Consider the following 19,779-nt stretch of genomic DNA (forward strand, 5'->3'; position numbering starts at 1 on the left):
AGAGACTAACAAGGCATGGTTCAAGGCACCAGGTTTTTCCTGATCTTGGTGGAGATGTAGTGCTAACATATATTTATTATGCACGCGCTGCAATCCAGGAAACTGGGAATACAACATGAATTTTAAAAAGAGAGATATCTATCCTTACGGAGCTCACAGTCTAACAAGGGAGAAAGACACATGTTAAAAATTATTTACAGTTCAATCAAATATGTACAAAATGCTCTGGGAACACAGAGGAGTGAAAGGGATTAGTTCCGCCTCGGGTAATTGTGCAAAGCTTCACAGAGATGGTGATATTTAACATGGAGTTTAATAAATTAGTGTTAATTAAGCAGAGAATTAATAATAAAAGCTAATATTTATTGAGTACTTATGACGTTTCAGGCACTGTTCTGCATGCTTGTGAATTAACTCACTTAATCCTCACCATAACCCTATCAGGTATCCATATTTTCCCTATTTTACTGATTAAGTAATTAATAAACAGAGAGGTTAAATAACTTGTCTAAGGTCACACAGCTAGGAAGACATGAAAACCAAGACTTGATTCCAAAATCTGGCTCTAAAACTTGGTCCTTAATCACTATCTTCTTCTGTCTCTCATGAAAGAAAAAAAAAAAAAAAAAGGAAGGTGGCATTTCAAGCATATGAGTATGTTTGCAAAGCATAGTGTTAATACATACTTGGAATAAATGCAGCCATGGGACCTTAAATCCAATACAAAACTCATTCTTTTGTTCAGTAGTATTTCCTAGAAAGGACCAAACTGAGAGGCAGTAATGAGGAAAATAATCCAGTTTTCTTGCTCAGTCTTAACATGATGTAAAAGGGCGAGGGGATATACTGATTAAACATTTAAGGATTTCAGCTAGAGCGTCAAGAGTGGTTACTCCCAGTGTTACACTGTGACTAGGGGGTCCTTGAGAACCAGAAGTCTTCACTAGCCAACATGGTATCCAGCTTCCCCTTGCGTCCTTGGAAGCTAAGAAATGGTCTCAGAGGCTGTCAGTCCTACCGCAGGGAATAGTCTGGGGCCCTAGCGTCAGCCTGGCGTCCAGTCAATTTCCTCTTTATCAACCCTACATCTGGATTTCCATTTCATAGTGACACCTTTACCATACATATTGCCATATTGCGGAGCTGTCGCTTTTGTGAAAGAAAAGCCTTCTGAGGAAGAGGAGGGTAATCAAAATCAGTGCTGAAGGGGAAGGGGAAGAATGAGATAAAGTAAGAAAAAGACAACTGACCTCCAGCCATAGATGTAAAGGTCTCCTTCTAAAAGATGAACCAGGACCTTCTGAAGAAGCTCCTAACACATTCCACAGGTTCACCTGTGCTAGAGAAAAGAAACCAAATAGGAAGCCGTTTTATCTCCTGGCTGAAGAGAACTGAAGTGACAGCGTGCACATTTGGCCCTGCTAAATGAGAAACGTGCTTTAGTCCCAGGCAGCATATAACAGAGATTTGAGAGTCTGCCAAGGCTTATAAAGTTCCCCGAATGCTTCCCACTTCTGTTGATATATTTGAGAATGAATTCTCATTCTCTTTATGAAGCCAGGAATGTATCTCTAACGTCTTTGAATTTCTGGGTAGGAAAATGAATGGTTTAGGGGCACTAGTGATGTTTTCATCTCTTCCTGCTGCTTCTAGGAAGAGATAGACTGCATCTCATAAGACTGGCAAGACCGTGTTGGCAGGAGACCAGTCAGTCTGATCGAGAGGTTTATTATTTCAATTGAGTTGTGAGGGGAAGGAGAAAAGTACTCATATATAACTGTAAGGCATATTAGATACTATGGAGCATAAAAGGGATGACACAGGAAGAAAAATAGTAGAGGATTTTCCCAGCAATTTTCAGAAGATACCAGAGAAATGGGCGGAAGGCATTAACATTCTCAGTTGTCTATATACAGACAAATAGCAGATGAAAAATTATCAGACTGCACTTTAAAACACATGAACAGAATATGGTGAAAATCAACTCTTAAGTCTTACGGGGATGTTTTGAGATGTGATTCCTGACTGGAATATGATGATGGAAAGGTATATCTTCTTTGGAATAAATAAGTCTGATGAAAGGGCTGGGGGAGGAACAGTATATGTCAAAAAGATATACACATGCATGGAAATCCACAAACGTGAAAGTGAAGCATGGAGGAAGCAGCTGCAGGAGAGTGAAATGAAAGGAAAACAGAAATGTTTTCCGGGACTACATCAGAGACCCCATAACTAGATGGTTAATACGGACAGGCAAGATAGAGCAGCGATGTAAGCCTTTACAGACTTCAGATGAAAATCCCACTCCACTAAAGGCAAAACATTGGCAAAACTCTTGAATTGCCATGTTGGAAATTTAATCTCACAAAGGAGAGAGAAGCAATGAGAGACTTACTGCATTGACTTATTTCTGGTTCCTTATAAAAATCTGTTTGGGGAAAATGGCAGCTAAAAGAATCTTGAAGGAAAGTAACCATCCCATATCATCGTAGAGTTTGTTAGGCCACAGAAAGGAAGTCTAAACTTAAATGTACAAGTATGCCACCTTTAGTAAATCTACTTTCAGGGAGCTCAGAAACGACAATAGAAAACAATCCCGTAGTCAGAGCACTAACCTGAACATGGATCAAGAAGAATGAGAGGCTGTCAAATTGAAATTTGGTGACATAATCTCTGAGTTTCACGAGGAATAGGAAAAGAGTGAAGCATTTAGATAACTCAGTATTGAATAGTCATATGAGAAAATAGAGATCACATTACCAACGACGATCATAAAAGAGTGGCATCAAGATTTTAAAGTGTTTCAGAAATACCAAAGCCTCAAATTATCTGAATTTGGAGAAAATATTAGGAAAAATGGAAATGTATTTTGTCTATTAAAAGTAAAAAAAAAAAAGAGAGAATACACCCACTACTTAGAGCAGATGGTATACTGTTAACTTACAATTAGAACTGTTCAGCTCCTGTTATCTTTGTAGCATCCCCATAAAGAATGCTTTTAGAACTGAAAAGGATAAGGAAAACATATTCGAGAGGTGAAGCCCAAGATAGGTAAGGATAAAGTAGAAACATATCACATTTAGCCTCATTAAATGTATTTAAATCCAAAATGTCTGGCAAGAACTTGCTACTTTAAAGCCTGAGCCAGCCCACATAAAAAGAATACAGTGATCAGGGCCACAGATCTCTACTGAACCAATATTGACTACACCCAAACCTCACCCATCTCTCTCTCAGTAACAAGCTCCCTTCCACTCCACCCTCTCTCACCCACTTCAGTTCCCAGGTCCTCACTAGCTCCTACCCCATCTCTTGGTTTGCTTGTTTCTCTTACCTTCTCCACTAATTTACTTACTATTTTATTTCCTGAATCATGCTTTGTCTCTGCCCTCCCAACTCAGCTTATTCACACTGAGTCCTGTTATCAGAGTTCTACTGAATTTAAACTCAAGACTTCCCTATCTAATTGTACAGTCACCATCCCTGTCTCCTAGCTCGGAGGACATTATATAGGATATCAAAAATAAATTGTATGCTGTATTTTTGAAACTATTTTAGTATGATATTGCTGTATCACACTGCTAAAAATTAAATGGTGCTCTAGGTTCTTTAGAAAAGGAAAAGGTTGATGTGGCAAGGGGAGTGAAGAAAAGATAGAAGTAGACCAGAAAGCTTCATTAAGGATCATTAAACTTTTGACTTGACAGCATTAGTAAAGGAAGAAATTATCAAGTGTCAGCATAAATTCTGTGAGAACAAACCAAATTATCTCATTTCCTATTTTGATAGGTTTATTAGGCAAGCAGTGAACTTGATATAACAGATAAGAACCTGTGACATTGGTAATGGTACAGATAAGGAAATGGTAAAGTAATTAAACAGCTACATCCAAATAATTTTGATCTGTTTTGGATAGACATCATAGTGATTGCCCACAGCATACTGTCCTTGGTCCTGGCCTTTGAATGACACTTTTTTACAGGTATCGTAAATAGTATGCTAATCAGATGTGTAGAAGACTTAAATCTAAGGACAGTTAACACGCCAGATATCAATCACAACTTGAAAATACTTCAATCACCCGTAAAAAAAATAGGCCAAAACTAAGAAAGTCATACTAAGCCTAATACATTAAGTATGATGCAGCAGGGATGGGATGGGGGCCCTCTAGTTCCTCACTTTTGATCCCAAACTTTATATCAAACAGAAATATTGACTGATCTAGTTTTTAAAAATACTTCTGATTATCCCAAACAAATAATTAATTGACAAAGATGTGATTCTAGAATTCTGTACTGCTTCCCAACATTAATTTAGGGAAAACATATTTAAATCACATGTATCACCTACACTTTAAAGAATTTGGCATCACTCTTCCCACATACACATTCATACATAAACTTTTCCACTAATCAGGGATGGCTATAGCAGATCGCACGACCTTTGTATATCCACACCCTGCTTGGAATAATGAATGTAGGTACCCTAATCTCCACAGGTATGTGTCCAACAGGGACTAGACTAGCCATATGTGCTTTACTGATTATATGCAACTTTCAGCAAACTCCAAATTCCAGAACGTGTACTCAAGGGTATTTATAAACTGGCAGTACTACCTGGAAGCTTTGAGTTTTAAACAAATGTCCACGTTTTCTGCCACGTAGAATGATAATTCATTTTATTTGATTACTCTTTACAAAATAACTTAAAATTGTTGCCATTCTTTTATCCTCTTCCAGATTAAATATATATATACATAATTTTCTTAAGAACTATGATGAATGAGGGGTGATTTTTAACACCATGTGTAAATAACTTTTTGAGGCTCCAAGGACTTTGTTTGATTTAGTTTCACATTAAACAATGATGTTTTAATAAATGACAACAGCAAATCTCCAATATAGAGCAAAAGGCGTATTTGATATACACAGAATGTGAATTTGCTTCCTCCAATAAAATATCTTAGAAATATGCACTGTTTCTTTGGAATAAGCCTTATAAGCTGGATGACCATCTAGGGAGTTTCCTGTTTAATCATCTTTTGAATATTTACTGATGATTTCAGTCAAGCCATGATCTAATTCAATGAAACAACTGTTCTGGCTAATTTGTTTACTAGATTGAAAAAATTATTTTCTACCACGTAGAGTCTTTTACAGCCATAGAGTGACCTCATGCATTTGCTGTCTTAAAATATTAGAAAATATTAAACATATCCAGATATGTTGACTATGATTATTTTGTATTTAAAGAGGTACTCAAATCTTTTTGTGAATCTCATATTAATAAAAGTATTCGGTAAATCAAAAAGTAGCTGTTAGCTCATACAACTGTGTGCCTAATATTTTGCTGAATATTTAGTATATAGAAAAACTAAAGATACATTTATTTTAACAAATATTTGAGTACCCATTATGTTTCAGTGATCTGAGGAGCAAGATACACAACATGAGATACAAAGATGAATAAAGCCTCCTAAGAGGCTGCAAATAAGGAGCTGAATGTAGAAAATACCTACAACATGAAGTAAACTTTGCTAAATAGAGAAATAACCGATGAGCCAGTAAAGCAGAGTGCTTTTGATCATAGAATTTGAAGTTAGGCAGCACTGGTCTGAATCCCTGCTTCATCATTTATTTAATTTTATACCTTAAATGTCAATAATCTCATCCTCTATAAAATGTGTGAGATTTAAATGAGAAAATGCTTAAAAATTATGGCACTGGCCTGATACATAGTAAGAACTCAAAGTAATCTGTAACCATTAGTTCCACATAATAGATAAAACACTCTAGGCCATTGCATTGGTAGGAGGGGGAGAGAGAGAGGATGAAGAGGGGAAAAGGGCAGGAGGAAAAGATGTAGGAGACAAAGGAAGAAGAGAATGAAGAAGCGGGAGATCACATCTTCAATTTGGTTAGGAAAGGAGAAGGAAGAATTAAGGAGATTTTCAGGAAGTAGTGGCATGTGAGATGTCTTTGAAGGATGGACAGGATTTTTCAAAGTGAAGATGGGAAGGAAGGGTATTCTGGACAGAGGACTCAAGATAAAATTAGGTGCCAGAGGAGTTGACTGACAAGTGTGTTCAGTGTAGGGCATGTGTCCAGTGTAGCTAAAGCACATGGTGTTCGGAAGTGAGAAATAAGACCAAAAAAGACTAGTTGGTAGAAAGCCTTAAATGCTAGACTTAAATGTGAAACTGTATTTAATTCAACAGATTTTTGAGTAAGGTAGTGAGAACATTTAAGCTGTGCTCTACAGCATAGATGAAGATGACAACACTGCATAAGGTAGAAAGGAAAGGGAGAATAAGAGGATGAGACACGTAGGCTCTTATAACTACATTAGAAGTAATGGGAAATTAATTAGTAATGGTTAAAGATTATAGTAGACTTGGAAAGAGGATTCAGAAGATATTGCAGATCCAGAGCTCAGAAGACTTGGCAACTAATGAGATCTTGGAGTAGGGAGAAGTCAAAGTGAAATACAGCTCTGAAATTTCAAGCCTCAGTGACTGAAGAAATCCTAACAGTGTTAGTAAGACTAAGGAAATCAGAAGGAAGATCCAGTTTTGTGATGCTGATGAAAAATTCGGTGAGGAGTGAATTTGACATACCAAATTCTAATGACAGTGCTTATCATGCAGCTGATAAAAGTAGATCTTAAGTCTGTGAGAGAAATTCAGAATGGAGATATTGATTTGGACATCAAGTGCCCCCCCTCTACAAACAGACTGTGGTATCACTGAAATTATACCTTCAACACACTGAAAAGAAAATAGTCAAGACAGTAAGTTTTTGATCACCTTATTTTTTGAGAGACACACGAATGGTATATAATTATGTAAGCTTTGTTTCAGTTTAAAAGCTCAAAGTCATGAGCATATTGTCATTTAGAGCTGAAATCGGGAAAAAATAGAGTAAAAAAGGGTAACCAAGGTCATAAAAAGAAGAACAGAAAATAAGATACCATAGAGAATATAGGAAGGTGGCTTTAAATGTGAGTCAAACCACCTTGAAGACGGACCTTGAATTCAAACAAAAGATTGTCTTGTTAAAAGTTAAAAACAGAAGCAGAAAATCTTGACAGCATACTAATTTTACAAACATTGTTACATTCTTCTGTTTTGTTTTATGAAACAAAGTGTTTCTTATTGTTGATGAAACATCTTCTGTGCTTCACATATTAAGCACACTTCCAATTAATATGAAGAACAAAGCAATGTGTAACAGCATGAAAAATCTTCAGTGGTGAATGAAGAAAATCCTAGTTCTTTAATAGTAAAAGAGCATCTTATTTAGCTATTAAATTAACCTAATTAATTAACATAAATTAGAATTTTTAAATAGTGAAATATACTCTTCAAGACATGACAGGTGGGCATGCTATCAAAGCACTCTTCTAAATGAAATCTAGACTCCAAATGCAGTGCTATAAATGCAGAGTGTCCACATTTTTATTCCCCTCATTCCTAGCAATCTAAGGTTTTCTAGTATCAGTGCATTACCCTTTGTCACTTTTCATTACTTTCGGATCATTCAAAGTCCAAAATTGAGAAAAAGGAAGCCACAACCACTGAAAAGGGTGTCATTTCTTCTGTCCACAGAAACACTGATTTAGATCATTTGTAGAAAACCTGATGAATGCAATTAGTTAGGTCTTGTGTTTCTACGCTAGATATATACAGAAAGCCCATCTTTCAGGAGACAGAAATATGTAAGCTATAATTATAAAAAGTATATCTGTGAGAACTACAGTATCCAAAACCTTCTAAGTTATATAATGCAGGATTTTATAAAAACAGGGAAATTTGGACAGATACTAATCATCACATGGCAATGTTTTACAATGAACACTGTAAGTAATTCAGTGCCTATCTTTCAGGATGTGATTGGAAAAGCACTGCAGTACCTTGGAACATTTGGTGAACTGAGCACCGTAGAGCAAGTTGTGGCTGTGATTGATGAAGAAATGTGTATCAGCTGTGGCAAATGCTACATGACCTGTAATGACTCTGGCTACCAGGTAAGAATCCTGCTGCAATTAGGATGCTGTGAGGCATGTTTCTTCTTGGCTTTTGTAGCAGAAAGCATCTTCTGTCACAAAGTGTGGGATTCAGACCAGACGTGCCAAACATTGCTACTCAGCAGTGACATAGCTCTCTGTCCTCTCACCCTCATAACATAGTGATTTTTTTTTAAAGGGAAGCCATAACTCATACTAACGATGCCACCATTCAGTGCACAGTACTGTTTTAGTATCATTTCATCACTCATAAAATTGGAAGGAAGAATTCAAACAAAAAAAGAAATTCACACAATTATGCCCATGAGGAAGCATTATGCTCTCATGCAGAGGGAAAAGAGCTACAATTTATTGCCATGACCCTGAAAGAACTTGTTTCCTTCTACCAAAAGAGAATGCTCTTCCATTCAGTATTGATTGAGCTTCATTTAGAAAGAAAAAGCATTTTCCCACCAACTAGATGGGCTGGTTGGGACCAGAAATTCCTCTATAGCTGGAAGAGTCAACAAGTTGTTTTCCTACCACATGAAATGATCCAGAGATTCTTTCCAGTTCCTCAGCCTTCAGCTGAGAGTCTGCCATGGAACAATAAAGAAAAAATGGGCATTCAACTGTCTTCAGGCTAAAAACTACAGAATAATATTATTTTCATTAAATATTTCAAGCTATAAAGAAGTATAATAAAGTAAAATAAGATCCCTTTAAGATGATTAATGAATTTTCAAATTAGATAAACTGGCCATTGTTAAAAATTGTAGTTCATTTACCTTATTCAGCTTGGGGAAAGTTCCTATTTGCTTGTGGTACGATATTACATATTCTTCTGATCACCTAATACAGGTATGACAGACATAATTTTAATTTTTTAAAAATCTCTTCTTCCTTAATTTAACACTACTTCTATACCAAGTTTTCACCCTTGTATCACTTTTTTTCTATCTGAGAAGTGTCTCTAACAGTTACTTTGAAAATGCTAATCATATCACATTCATTTTCATTTCTTCTTTTCTCTAATTAACCAATCAGAGATAAGTAAGGAAGTTTCATCACTAAAATCACAGCATCAGGGTTCTAACATCTTAAATCTTAGAGGTTATTACTCCCACCTTGGAATTCTAGCCTTGGTACAATTTTAGCAAAAATAATCTTATTAATGAGGGGAAAAAAATCACAATTATACATTTAAAAAGATTTTAAAAGTCCTTTGACTCTTATGTCTCTAAAGGATAAAAAATAGAAAATCAAAATCTTCAACTGAAAAGTTTTACATGTTTGCAAATTTTCAAAGTATAAGATTTCTTTTTTTTTTTTTTTTTTTTTTTTGCAGTACGCGGGCCTCTCACTGTTGTGGCCTCTCCTGTTGCGGAGCACAGGCTCCGGACGCGCAGGCTCAGCGGCCATGGCTCATAGGCCCAGCCGCTCCGTGGCATGTGGGATCCTCGCAGACTGGGGCATGAACCCGTGTCCCCTGCATTAGCAGGCGGACTCTCAACCACTGCGCCACCAGGGAAGCCCAAAGTTTAAGATTTCTAAAACATAAGTATTATTTTATTTTCATCAATTGTTTCTTGGATTTCTATTTATAAAAGGGTACATAAAGAAGAGAAATAGCTTTTACTCATTTAAACAGCCATCTGAGATGTTGTTTTACAAAACATAGCAACAATTTGTTTAGACAAATTTTCTAATAGTTTGTCATAACTACAGTTCTTGTTCAGATATATGGTTGTTTCCTTAAAGATCAGAAATTTTTAAAAAATATTAAGCAGCCTGACATAATTTACTCTGAGACCATTTTCATTTTTATGTGCATAAAAGAGAAAAAAATTATAGTTACAAGTAGCCTCATTTGGGGGAGGAAAAGTTTAAACATAAAAAATATTTTGAATTGGATTATATAGCATGTTGTATGACACAGGAAAAAAAAACACAACAGAATTCAGTAATTATTTCAAAATGTAAGATTTGCAGACCTGGCCTCAAGGAGTATCTGGAGTGAGGCGGGGGCTTAATGACCCTCATAATTTTGCTCAGCCCCCTAGCTCGTTCCTCCAAATTAGTGCACCATCTGAGTAAAAACATCAAATTGTTCTGCAAGATTCCAGACAAGTCCTCAAGTCCCCTCTGCCCCCACGTATCTACCCTGAAGTCTCCCCTAGATGGAAATTCTTGCATGTTGTTTCCAAATAAGAAATGTTATAACATTTGGAAACAAATGTTTCTCTCTTTAACAAATAATCATCATGACTTTAAATAAAAATCTAATTGTAAATTTCACACTAGGTATTTTCATTGCACATTATAGATTGCTTCATGTTAAAAGAAAGGAAGGAAGGAAAGAAGGGAGGGGGGGAAATGGAATAAATTATTGAATTTCTCAAAATCCTGAGCAGTTTTAGAGCTGGAAGACTTATCCTGGTTCTCCCAGCTGAGGAGTGTCAGGCCAGGACCAGGAAGCGGTGTCCAGGCTCCCATCTTTCAGTGATTTTTCCCCTTGGTGGTCGGGTAATGCCTAGAATCGGCTTGGAAATCCTCAAACCTGAAAGCTGGCACTTAAGCTAATTTTTTTTCCTATTGCCTTCTTCTAAACACTACACACATAATTTGAAATCCAAACAAGTGCATTCATTGCCCCATCTGACAGTGACGTTTCTCCACTGCCGAGAACCATGAGTGCGAGAAGGACAAGGTGTGGAAGCACCCTGCCCCCCTCAGGTAGCTGACACCTGCCCAGTCATGGTCAGACTGACAAGACCTGTTTTCTTCTCAGAACACAGGACACTAGAGAGTTACTATGTTATGAAATATTTTCCTCACACAAAGAGAGAAAAATACCTCTAAGGAATTTTAAACATTGTGTTTCTAATTTTAAAGGCATTTCTTTTTTGTCCTTTTTTTTTTTTTTCCTTCTCCCTGGCAGCTCAACTGTTGCTATAGCTGCACCACGGTGCTGGGCGTAGTTGTCTCCAAGTGCAGCTCTCCTGCAGTGGAAAAAAACGTTGATGCTAAAATGGGGGCATTCTTGACCTTTGTGGGCAGTGACAGCAAGACTCTTTATTTCTGTTCGCAGGCTATCCAGTTTGATCCTGAAACCCACCTGCCCACCATTACTGACACTTGTACAGGCTGTACCCTGTGTCTCTCCGTCTGCCCTATTATCGACTGCATCAGAATGGTTTCCAGGACAACACCTTATGAACCAAAGAGAGGCTTGCCCTTGGCTGTGAATCCCGTGTCTTAAGGTGATTTGTGAAACAGTTGCTGTGGACCTTGAGGTCACCTACTTATGCTGATCTTTTTAATTGTGATCATTATGCTCAGCTCTTTCTAAATTCAAACAAACATATAATTTCTAAATAAAAAAAGATAATTTCTAAAGAAATTTCTAAATTTTAAAAATGTCTACTGCCAGTGACCATTCAGTTAATGGTCGTAAAATAGAATAATTCTTTTCTGAGGAGAGCTGTTAAATATAACTGTGTAGCAGTTAATTGGATGTTCACCATCAGTTGTCCATTATGAAAAATATTAGCAGTTTTGTGGCAATTAATACTACAGTTTCCAAATTGCCCTATGCTGGGCTCTGTCTTTGATTTCTAATTGTAAAAGAAATAAGTATTTTAGAACAAAGTACAATTTAACTTATGAGCAAATGTTTCCAAGGCAACATTTTATAATTAAAAATTACATTTAATTTTAACTCTGTTTCTAAGCAAAGGTAATTAGCTCCATAAAGCTCAAATGAAGTCACATAATAATTTTCTGTGGCAGGAAAAGAAAGCCAACAAGGATTTGGGAAACTTTTTTCAGGCCCCTTCGCTGAAATAACTTCTTTTTGGTGCTGGATACTGAAGGCAAGAGTATTTAGTAACCATTCATATCACACTGTGCTATTCATCACTCACTCCTTAGATGGGTGTCCAAACGCCACCAATGAATCAACATGACATTCTTCTTTAAATATTTAAACTATGTTCCTAACAAAGTAAGATGTGTTAGGACGGAGCTCTGGTTAAAGCCACTCTTTTGCTGTGCACAGATCTGTTCTATCTGCTTCTAATAGTAACCTTCATGATTACAACAATTAATGTTTGAACACAACCCAGATTATACAGCAGTGGGTCATGTGCTTCATCATTCAAGAATGAAAAATATAGTATTGGAAATATATATTAAATGTGTGATACCACTTTACCAACTCTTTATTTTAGTGTTTATGTGGAATTTTGAAAGTAATTAAATAAAAAAGAAATATTTTCTGTTACTGCCAAATAATATTTTTGTATTTCTCTATTTTCATAATCAGCAAATAGCATCCTATAAATTAGTTTATCTCTTCTTTGTGGCATATTTTAATATGAATCCATAAGTAGTGAATCTTTATCTAATCATCTGTGGCATATCTCTATGACAAATGCAAGATCAAGAAAAATTAAATGTTTGATTATGCACTTTTAGAAATGCACATTTACCACAAAATCTGTATGATTGAATAATACCAAATAAAATTTTATAAAGCATTATTAAATAACACGGTCTTTTGCTATCTCTTGGTAGAGCAGTTTGGTGTTAATTCTACAGCAAATTCCATTCACAGTCAGTCATACATATCAAGCTAGTTCAAATCTAATGACGGTGTCCTTAAGATTTCTTCCCACTCTTGACTCTGATAACCCCTTCTATACAGATGGTGCTAACATCTATACCTCCATGTTGGACTTCTGTCCATGTATCTGACCACTTGCTGTATTTAAGCATTTCAAACTCAATTTCAAAAGTCAAAATAGTTACTTCTCCTGCTTTTTGTCTTCCCTGCTTTCATGCAGTCCCTTACCATGTCCAACAATTTTACTACTAAAACATTCCCCAAGTCTTTCCCCAGCTCTAAATTGTAGAAACTGCCATGGTTCTTTCCTTCATTGTGTATTATGCAGCTCTTGTAATACCTCCTAACAGGCCATCCAACATCCCCTTCCACTTCTTCAGTGCTATTCTATTGATAGATTACTTGCCAACATGAATGTCCCATCATATTTCTCCACCACCATAAAAACCTCCAGATCCTTTCATGTGTTAACAAATTAAATGCAGTTTCATTAAAATGGAATTGAATACTCTCCTACTAAGAGCCTCCACTACTATTCCAAACATATGTCCTTTACATACTCTGGGCTTTAACCAAAGTTGGAAGATAATTGCAGTCTTTGGAGTTTGATACCTGGCTGTCACTTAATTGCTTGTTACCTCAGACAACCAAACTTCCAAATCTATAAAACTGGTATTAAAATAGTTTCTAATTCCTAAGGTTATTGTGAGGATAAAACAAAATAATACAGGTTAATTAAATAACTTACTGAATAAGTATTCACTTTTTTTTTTCTCATTTAAAAGCATCCTATAGTGAAGCAATTTAGAAAACAAAGATATGTTTTGGATACAAATCATCTTCTGTCTCTTCTATTATGTTTGTTATTTTATTTATTTATTTATTTGCGGTACACGGGCCTCCCACCGCCGCGGCCCCTCCCGCAGCGGAGCACAGGCTCCAGACGCGCAGGCCCAGCGGCCATGGCCCACGGGCCCAGCCACTCCGCGGCACGCGGTATCCTCCCGGACCGGGGCACGAACCCGTGCCCCCTGCATCGGCAGGCGGACCCCCAACCACTGCGCCACCAGAGAAGCCCCTATGTTTGTTATTTTAAAATGAAAATGTTTATAGTGGAACAAGTTATAAATCTTACTGGTTCCCTTGTTAACAGTGAGTTCATTAAAATCTTTAATGTGTTCACTTAAAAATATGTTTACACTGGGCTTCCCTGGTGGCGCAGTGGTTGAGAATCTGCCTGCTAATGCAGGGGACACGGGTTCGAGCCCTGGTCTGGGAGGATCCCACATGCCGCGGAGCAACTAGGCCCGTGAGCCACAACTACTGAGCCTGCGCGTCTGGAGCCTGTGCTCCGCAACAAGAGAGGTCGCGATAGTGAGAGGCCCGCACTCTGCGATGAAGAGTGGCCCCCGCTTGCCACAACTAGAGAAAGCCCTCGCACAGAAACGAAGACCCAACACAGCAAAAATAATTAATTAATTAATTAACTCCTACCCACCAACATCTTCTTAAAAAAAATCATAAAAAAAAAATGTTTACACTAGAGCTCATATAATCAGGTTATACTTTATAATAAACACAGAATTTCAATAATATAAACACATTCAGTTACTAAGATCTTATCTAATATTGTCTGAAGAGACCATCATCAGTCTATCTTGTACTACTCATGTGAGAGCCTTGTCATTACAATAAAATAACTTAAAAATTCTTGTTGACTGTACATTAAGAAAAAAATTTACCTGTAAATATTATTTATATAAGACACACGTTTTTTAATGCAGAACAAATTCTTCTACTATTGTTTTAAAACTCTATCAACCAAAATGACAGCAACAAACCAAAACTAAAATGTAAATAAAACATCTCATTTAAGCACACAGTAATTTGATCAGAATAGAGGTTATTAGCCCCATTTCACAGATGGAAAACCAAGGCTCAAAGAGTTTATGCAATTTGCCCAAGACCATACACTGAAGAGGGCAAAGTCCGTATTTAAACCCAATACTCCACTCCCCCACTACACAGCCCACAGTGCATGTTCCCCATCTTCACTTGCACCTCCCAAACCTTCCTACAAATGTGAAAAAAGTCATTCATCTTACACACAGGTTATTAGAATCTGGATCTGCTGCTTGCCAAGCACATGAACTTGGATATGTTAACTAGACCACTGAACCTCAATTTATTCATCTAAAATTTCATCAGAAGATGATAGCTTTGCATTTAATACATTAGATATAATTATAATTTCTGTTGCTATTATTTATGAATATAGAAATTTCAAATACACTTTAAAGAGATAAAAGGCTACTATCAAAATTCTACATTTGCTAGACTCAAAATCAGACTGTCTTAGTATTAACTGGTGGTATGACTTCCTAAGCATTCATTCATCATCATAGCAATCTGGAAAAAGACATTCCAAGCAGTTGGAAGATCAAGATTCTTTTTTCAAAAAAAATAAATTTATTTATTTATTTTTGGCTGTGTTGGGTCTTCGTTTCTGTGCGAGGGCTTTCTCTAGTTGCGGCAAGCGGGGACCACTCTTCCTCGCAGTGCGCGGGCCTACTCAATATCGTGGCCTCCCTTGTTGCGGAGCACAGGCTCCAGAAGCGCAGGCTCAGTAGTTGTGGCTCACGGGCCCGGTTGCTCCACGGCATGTGGGATCTTCCCCGACCAGGGCTCGAACCCGTGTCCCCTGCATTGGCAGGCAGATTCTAAACCACTGCGCCACCAGGGAAGCCCCAAGATTCTTTTAAAAAGATAGTAGTGTAGCCGGGCTTCCCTGGTGGCACAGTGGTTGAGAGTCGGCCTGCCGATGCAGGGGACACAGTTTCGTGCCCCGGTCTGGGAAGATCCCACATGCCGCGGAGCGGCTAGGCCCGTGAGCCATGGCCACTGAGCCTGCACGTCCGGAGCCTGTGCTCCGCAATGGGAGCGGCCACAACAGTGAGAGGCCCGCGTATCGCAAAAAAAAAAAGAGAGAGAGAGTAGGGTAGCTAATTCTAACAAAAATGAAAGATCCCAGTAATGAAACTTAACATATATATGTATATATCCAATTACCATATTTAGAAATGAAGCTCAGCTGACTTGACTTTCAGACAATGCCCTCTCTTCCATATTATTTTACTAAGTGGGTATTACCTATTTTTCTACAATATGAATATTTGGAGATGCATTATTCACTTTTGGTGGTCTTAGGGTGCCATTTAATGGCCTGAAGAAACTATGAAATAACCATTGTCTGAAAGGGTTAATTAATATGGTAACATTAATTAATATAGTACCTCTTTTATTAATTAGTACAGATTTTCTGCTTAAATTTTTTTAATTACAAAATGACATTTTTTAAGTGAATAGTCCCATTCAGGTTGGAAACTTGCATGGCTAATTGTCCCTCTGAGTATGTTAGCCTTTCATTAACTGATCTATAGCATTTATAAACTCTGATATTGTCTATCATTGTTTTCATATTTACTGTTCTTCTAATATGCACTATAAACTGCTGTGCCATTAAAGAAACCAAGCCATCTTGTCACTGGTAGATAGTCTATAGTAGTGAGTCATATTGATTAATGTATCTGTGCAGTTATTTCTTTACAGAATTTGTGTAGTGCTTTTCCACATGTTGTGTTCCGCAAGCACCCAGAGTCTTCTGTGTCCCTGCCTTCTCTATTCCACTACCATTGATGAATTCAAATTCATACACTGCTGGAAGTTTTTGAAGATTTGCATTAGTCAACATACGGGTCAAGACCTCCTCTCTTACCAATAATTTTCCTTCATGTGTTTCTGTTGAAACTAAGATCTACCTGCCTATTACTAGTGCTGGCTTATTCATCTTTCCTGACCTTCTGTGATTTTATGGTATCCAGCTCCATGGAATCTAGGTATTTGGTCAAAGATAAAGTGCCAAGTATACACAAACACGCACACACACACACACACACACACAAGTGTGAGAAAGACACATGTATGTTAAGACTCAATTATTGAAAAGGTTAAGTCTGCATATTTTCTTGGAGATATAAGAACCTGAGTGAAAGATAAGAAACTTTCAATTCATGTCTTTATGTAAGAAACTCAAAAATGCTTATTTTCTGTTTTAAAAGAATCTCTTCTGAGTGAAACAGAGAGGGAGGGCTTAGGGATTTGGGACAGAACTGTAGGAAGCTAACCATAATTTTTTTTTTACATTCCCCGTTTGTTTTGCAACATTTGGGAGACTACATCTTGCTCTTCCTTCTTATAGGTTGTGATGTTTTGATGGGGCACTTATGTGGTTGGGGGGGCATGGTATATTTAATAATGAAAGTTCGTTTTCTCTTTTGAGACTACAAGCATGAGTAATTTTTTTTTTTTTTTCCGGTACGCGGGCCTCCCACTGTTGTGGCCTCTCCCATTGCGGAGCACAGGCTCCGGACGTGCAGGCTCAGCGGCCATGGCTCACGGGCCCAACCGCTCCGCAGCATGTGGGATCTTCCCGGACCGCGGCACGAACCCGCGTCCCCTGCATCGGCAGGCAGACTCTGAACCACTGCACCACCAGCGAAGCCCAGCATGCGTAATTTTTATCCTACTGCAACGTCTTACCAACAACTATGGCCAATGGCAATGCCTCCTATTCCAGTATTATTCTGAGCTAACCCTTAAAATAAAAATCTTTGAAAGTTTCCTGAAGACAAGAACATGGCAACTTTATGCTCTCTTCTGCTAAAGACAGCAGTGTAGGAGTCCAAGGACCTAGCAAAGAACACCATAGATAAAACATCTACATTAAAGATAAGAGGAGAAAGACTGGTGACTCCAAAGTCTATGTGTCATCCCCACTTCTCTGAATTTCAAATGTGTATATCAGAGTCCTTGTTGTACAACGGATATTCAGTTACAAAGCCTAACTTCGGATGCCTAAAGTCAACTCTTATCTCCTCCTTAGTTCATCTCTTCCCATCCTTCTTCGTGTATCATAGCTTTGCTCCTCGTCTAGTCACTCAGGATTGATCCAATAAAATCACAATAAGCTCTTCCTTTCTTTCCTGCCCCATATCAGTCACGAAGCTTAATTTCAAGTGACAGAAAATCCAATTCAAACTACTTTAGGAAAAGAAAGAAGGATGTTATTGGCTTACATAACTAAAAACCCAGGGGTAGTGTTTATTGGATCCAGAGTTTCAAATAACGGCATCAGCAGAACTCAGATTCCCTTCATCTCTCTGTTCTGCCTTCTGTGGCTTTATTTTCAGGTTCCACGTGTGACCCCTGGAGCTCTAAGTTCACATCGTCTTTGTTGTATCATAAAAAATATCATATTGTTGTGTGGTAGACAAAACAATGTCCCCTCCCTAAGCTGCTTATGTCCTAATGCCTGGAACCTGTGAATTTATCAAGCTACATGACAAGGGGGGGAATAAATACCAGATTGAATTAAGGTTGCTAATCAACTGACCTTAAAATAGGGAGATTATCCTAGATAATCTTGGTGAGCTGAATGTAATCACAAGAGTCCTCAGTAAGTGGAAGAGGGAGGCAGAAAAGACAGAATGTCAGCAATGCAATCGAGAAATACTCAGCTAGTCACTTAGGGCTTTAAAAATGGAAGGGGGGGTCACAAGGCAGGGAATTTGAGCACCTCGAGAAGCTAGAAAAAGCAAGAAAATGGACTTTCCCCTAGAGCCTCTAGAAAGGAAGGCAGTTCAGCCCATCGTTAGTTTGTAACCAATGGAGACACTTCTTAGACTCTGATCTCCAGAACTGTGAGATGATAAGTATTTGTGTTGCTTTCAGTAACTTAGTTTGTGATAGTTACAGCAACAATAGGAATCTCATATATTCTGCAAGGATCAAGAGCCTCTGCTGCTACCAAATTTGGGTAAACGGATGGACCAAAGAATAAAAATCAACTACAGTCTGTCCCACTGCATTCCTCCCATCCTTTGCCAGTTTTTATCAACTTCTACCTCTGAAATAAGAAGTGCTTCTGTATCTTCTTCTATTCTCATTGTCCTACTTCAGGTCTTTATCAAGGGACTTAAAGATAATTTGTAAGGTCCATAATAGTTCCGTGTTGCTAGAATCTAGTACCTAAGATATGAAAAAAAAAAATTGTCTAAAGTAGAAATTTACATGACCTTGGAAGTAAAAACAAAGCATTCATTTGTGCCCAAAAATATCAGATTACATTGATATATATAGGAGATGAGACAGTAAAATGTAGAGTCAAATATTCTCAAAAAGAAATTTAATATGATTTTTGTCTTATGTGCTAATTTATTTTCATAAACTTTTTATTAAAATATAGCACACACAGAAAAATTCACAAGTCATAAGTTTCAGCTTATCACACAAAGGGAACACCACAGGGCTTCCCTGGTGGCGCAGTGGTTGAGAGTCCGCCTGCCGATGCAGGGGACACGGGTTCGTGCCCCGGTCCGGGAAGATCCCACATGCCGCGGAGCGGCTGGGCCCGTGAGCCATGGCCGCTGAGCCTGCGCGTCCGGAGCCTGTGCTCCGCAACGGGAGAGGCCACAACAGTGAGAGGTCCGCGTATCACACACACAAAAAAAGGGAACACCACAAAGAGAACAATACTCATTTAATTCCCACCCAAGTCAAAAATCTCCCTGCATCTCTGAAATCCTTCTTGGACCTCTTCCTTTCTCCTGCAAAGTAACCACTGTCCTGACCTCTAGCACCAGCTGGTTTGCCTATTTTTGAACTTTCTATAAATAGAACCACACAATAAGTTGTTTTTTTTTTTTGGTCACACTGCACAGCATGCAGGATCTTAGCTCCCGGATGAGGGATGGAACCAGTGCTCCTGCAGTGGAAGCATGGAGTCTTAACCACTGGACCACCACGGAAGTTCCCCACAATATGTATTTTTTTAAATGATTGATTTCTTTCACTCAGTATTAGCCTTTGGAGAGTCATATATGCCATTGCATGTAATGGTAATTTGATGATTTTTATTCCTGTATAGTATTCCAGTGCATAAGAATGACATGATTTCATATCTATGCTATTATTGAAGAAAATATAGGTCGTTGGTAGTCTTTCTTACTATTACAAATAATGCTGCTATGAAGATTCTTGTGTTTGTATTTCGGTGCATAGATGTATGCATTTCTTTTGAGAAATAACCA

The 19,779-nt window shown here is 37.9% G+C and overlaps 1 protein-coding gene across 2 annotated transcripts in view; it reads left to right on the forward strand.

Annotated features, from left to right (window-relative positions):
* The window catches only part of DPYD (dihydropyrimidine dehydrogenase), an 815,412-nt gene extending 797,789 nt beyond the window's left edge, over positions 1–17,623 (forward strand). The window contains exons 22-24 of one of the 2 annotated variants that reach the window (XM_082655551.1): positions 7,885–8,025; positions 11,096–11,267; positions 17,053–17,623. In XM_082655551.1, coding sequence (XP_082511677.1) covers positions 7,885–8,025; positions 11,096–11,266 — 312 coding nt within the window. In that variant the 3' untranslated portion in view covers position 11,267; positions 17,053–17,623. Of the gene's footprint in view, positions 1–7,884; positions 8,026–11,095; positions 12,546–17,052 lie in introns of those variants that run through there. The other variant, XM_082655550.1, reaches the window with a different exon arrangement.
* The last annotated feature ends 2,156 nt before the right edge of the window (positions 17,624–19,779 follow it).

Source organism: Grampus griseus, assembly GCF_964374135.1.
Source record: "Grampus griseus genome assembly, chromosome: 1".
Classification (NCBI taxonomy): Eukaryota; Metazoa; Chordata; class Mammalia; order Artiodactyla; family Delphinidae; genus Grampus; species Grampus griseus.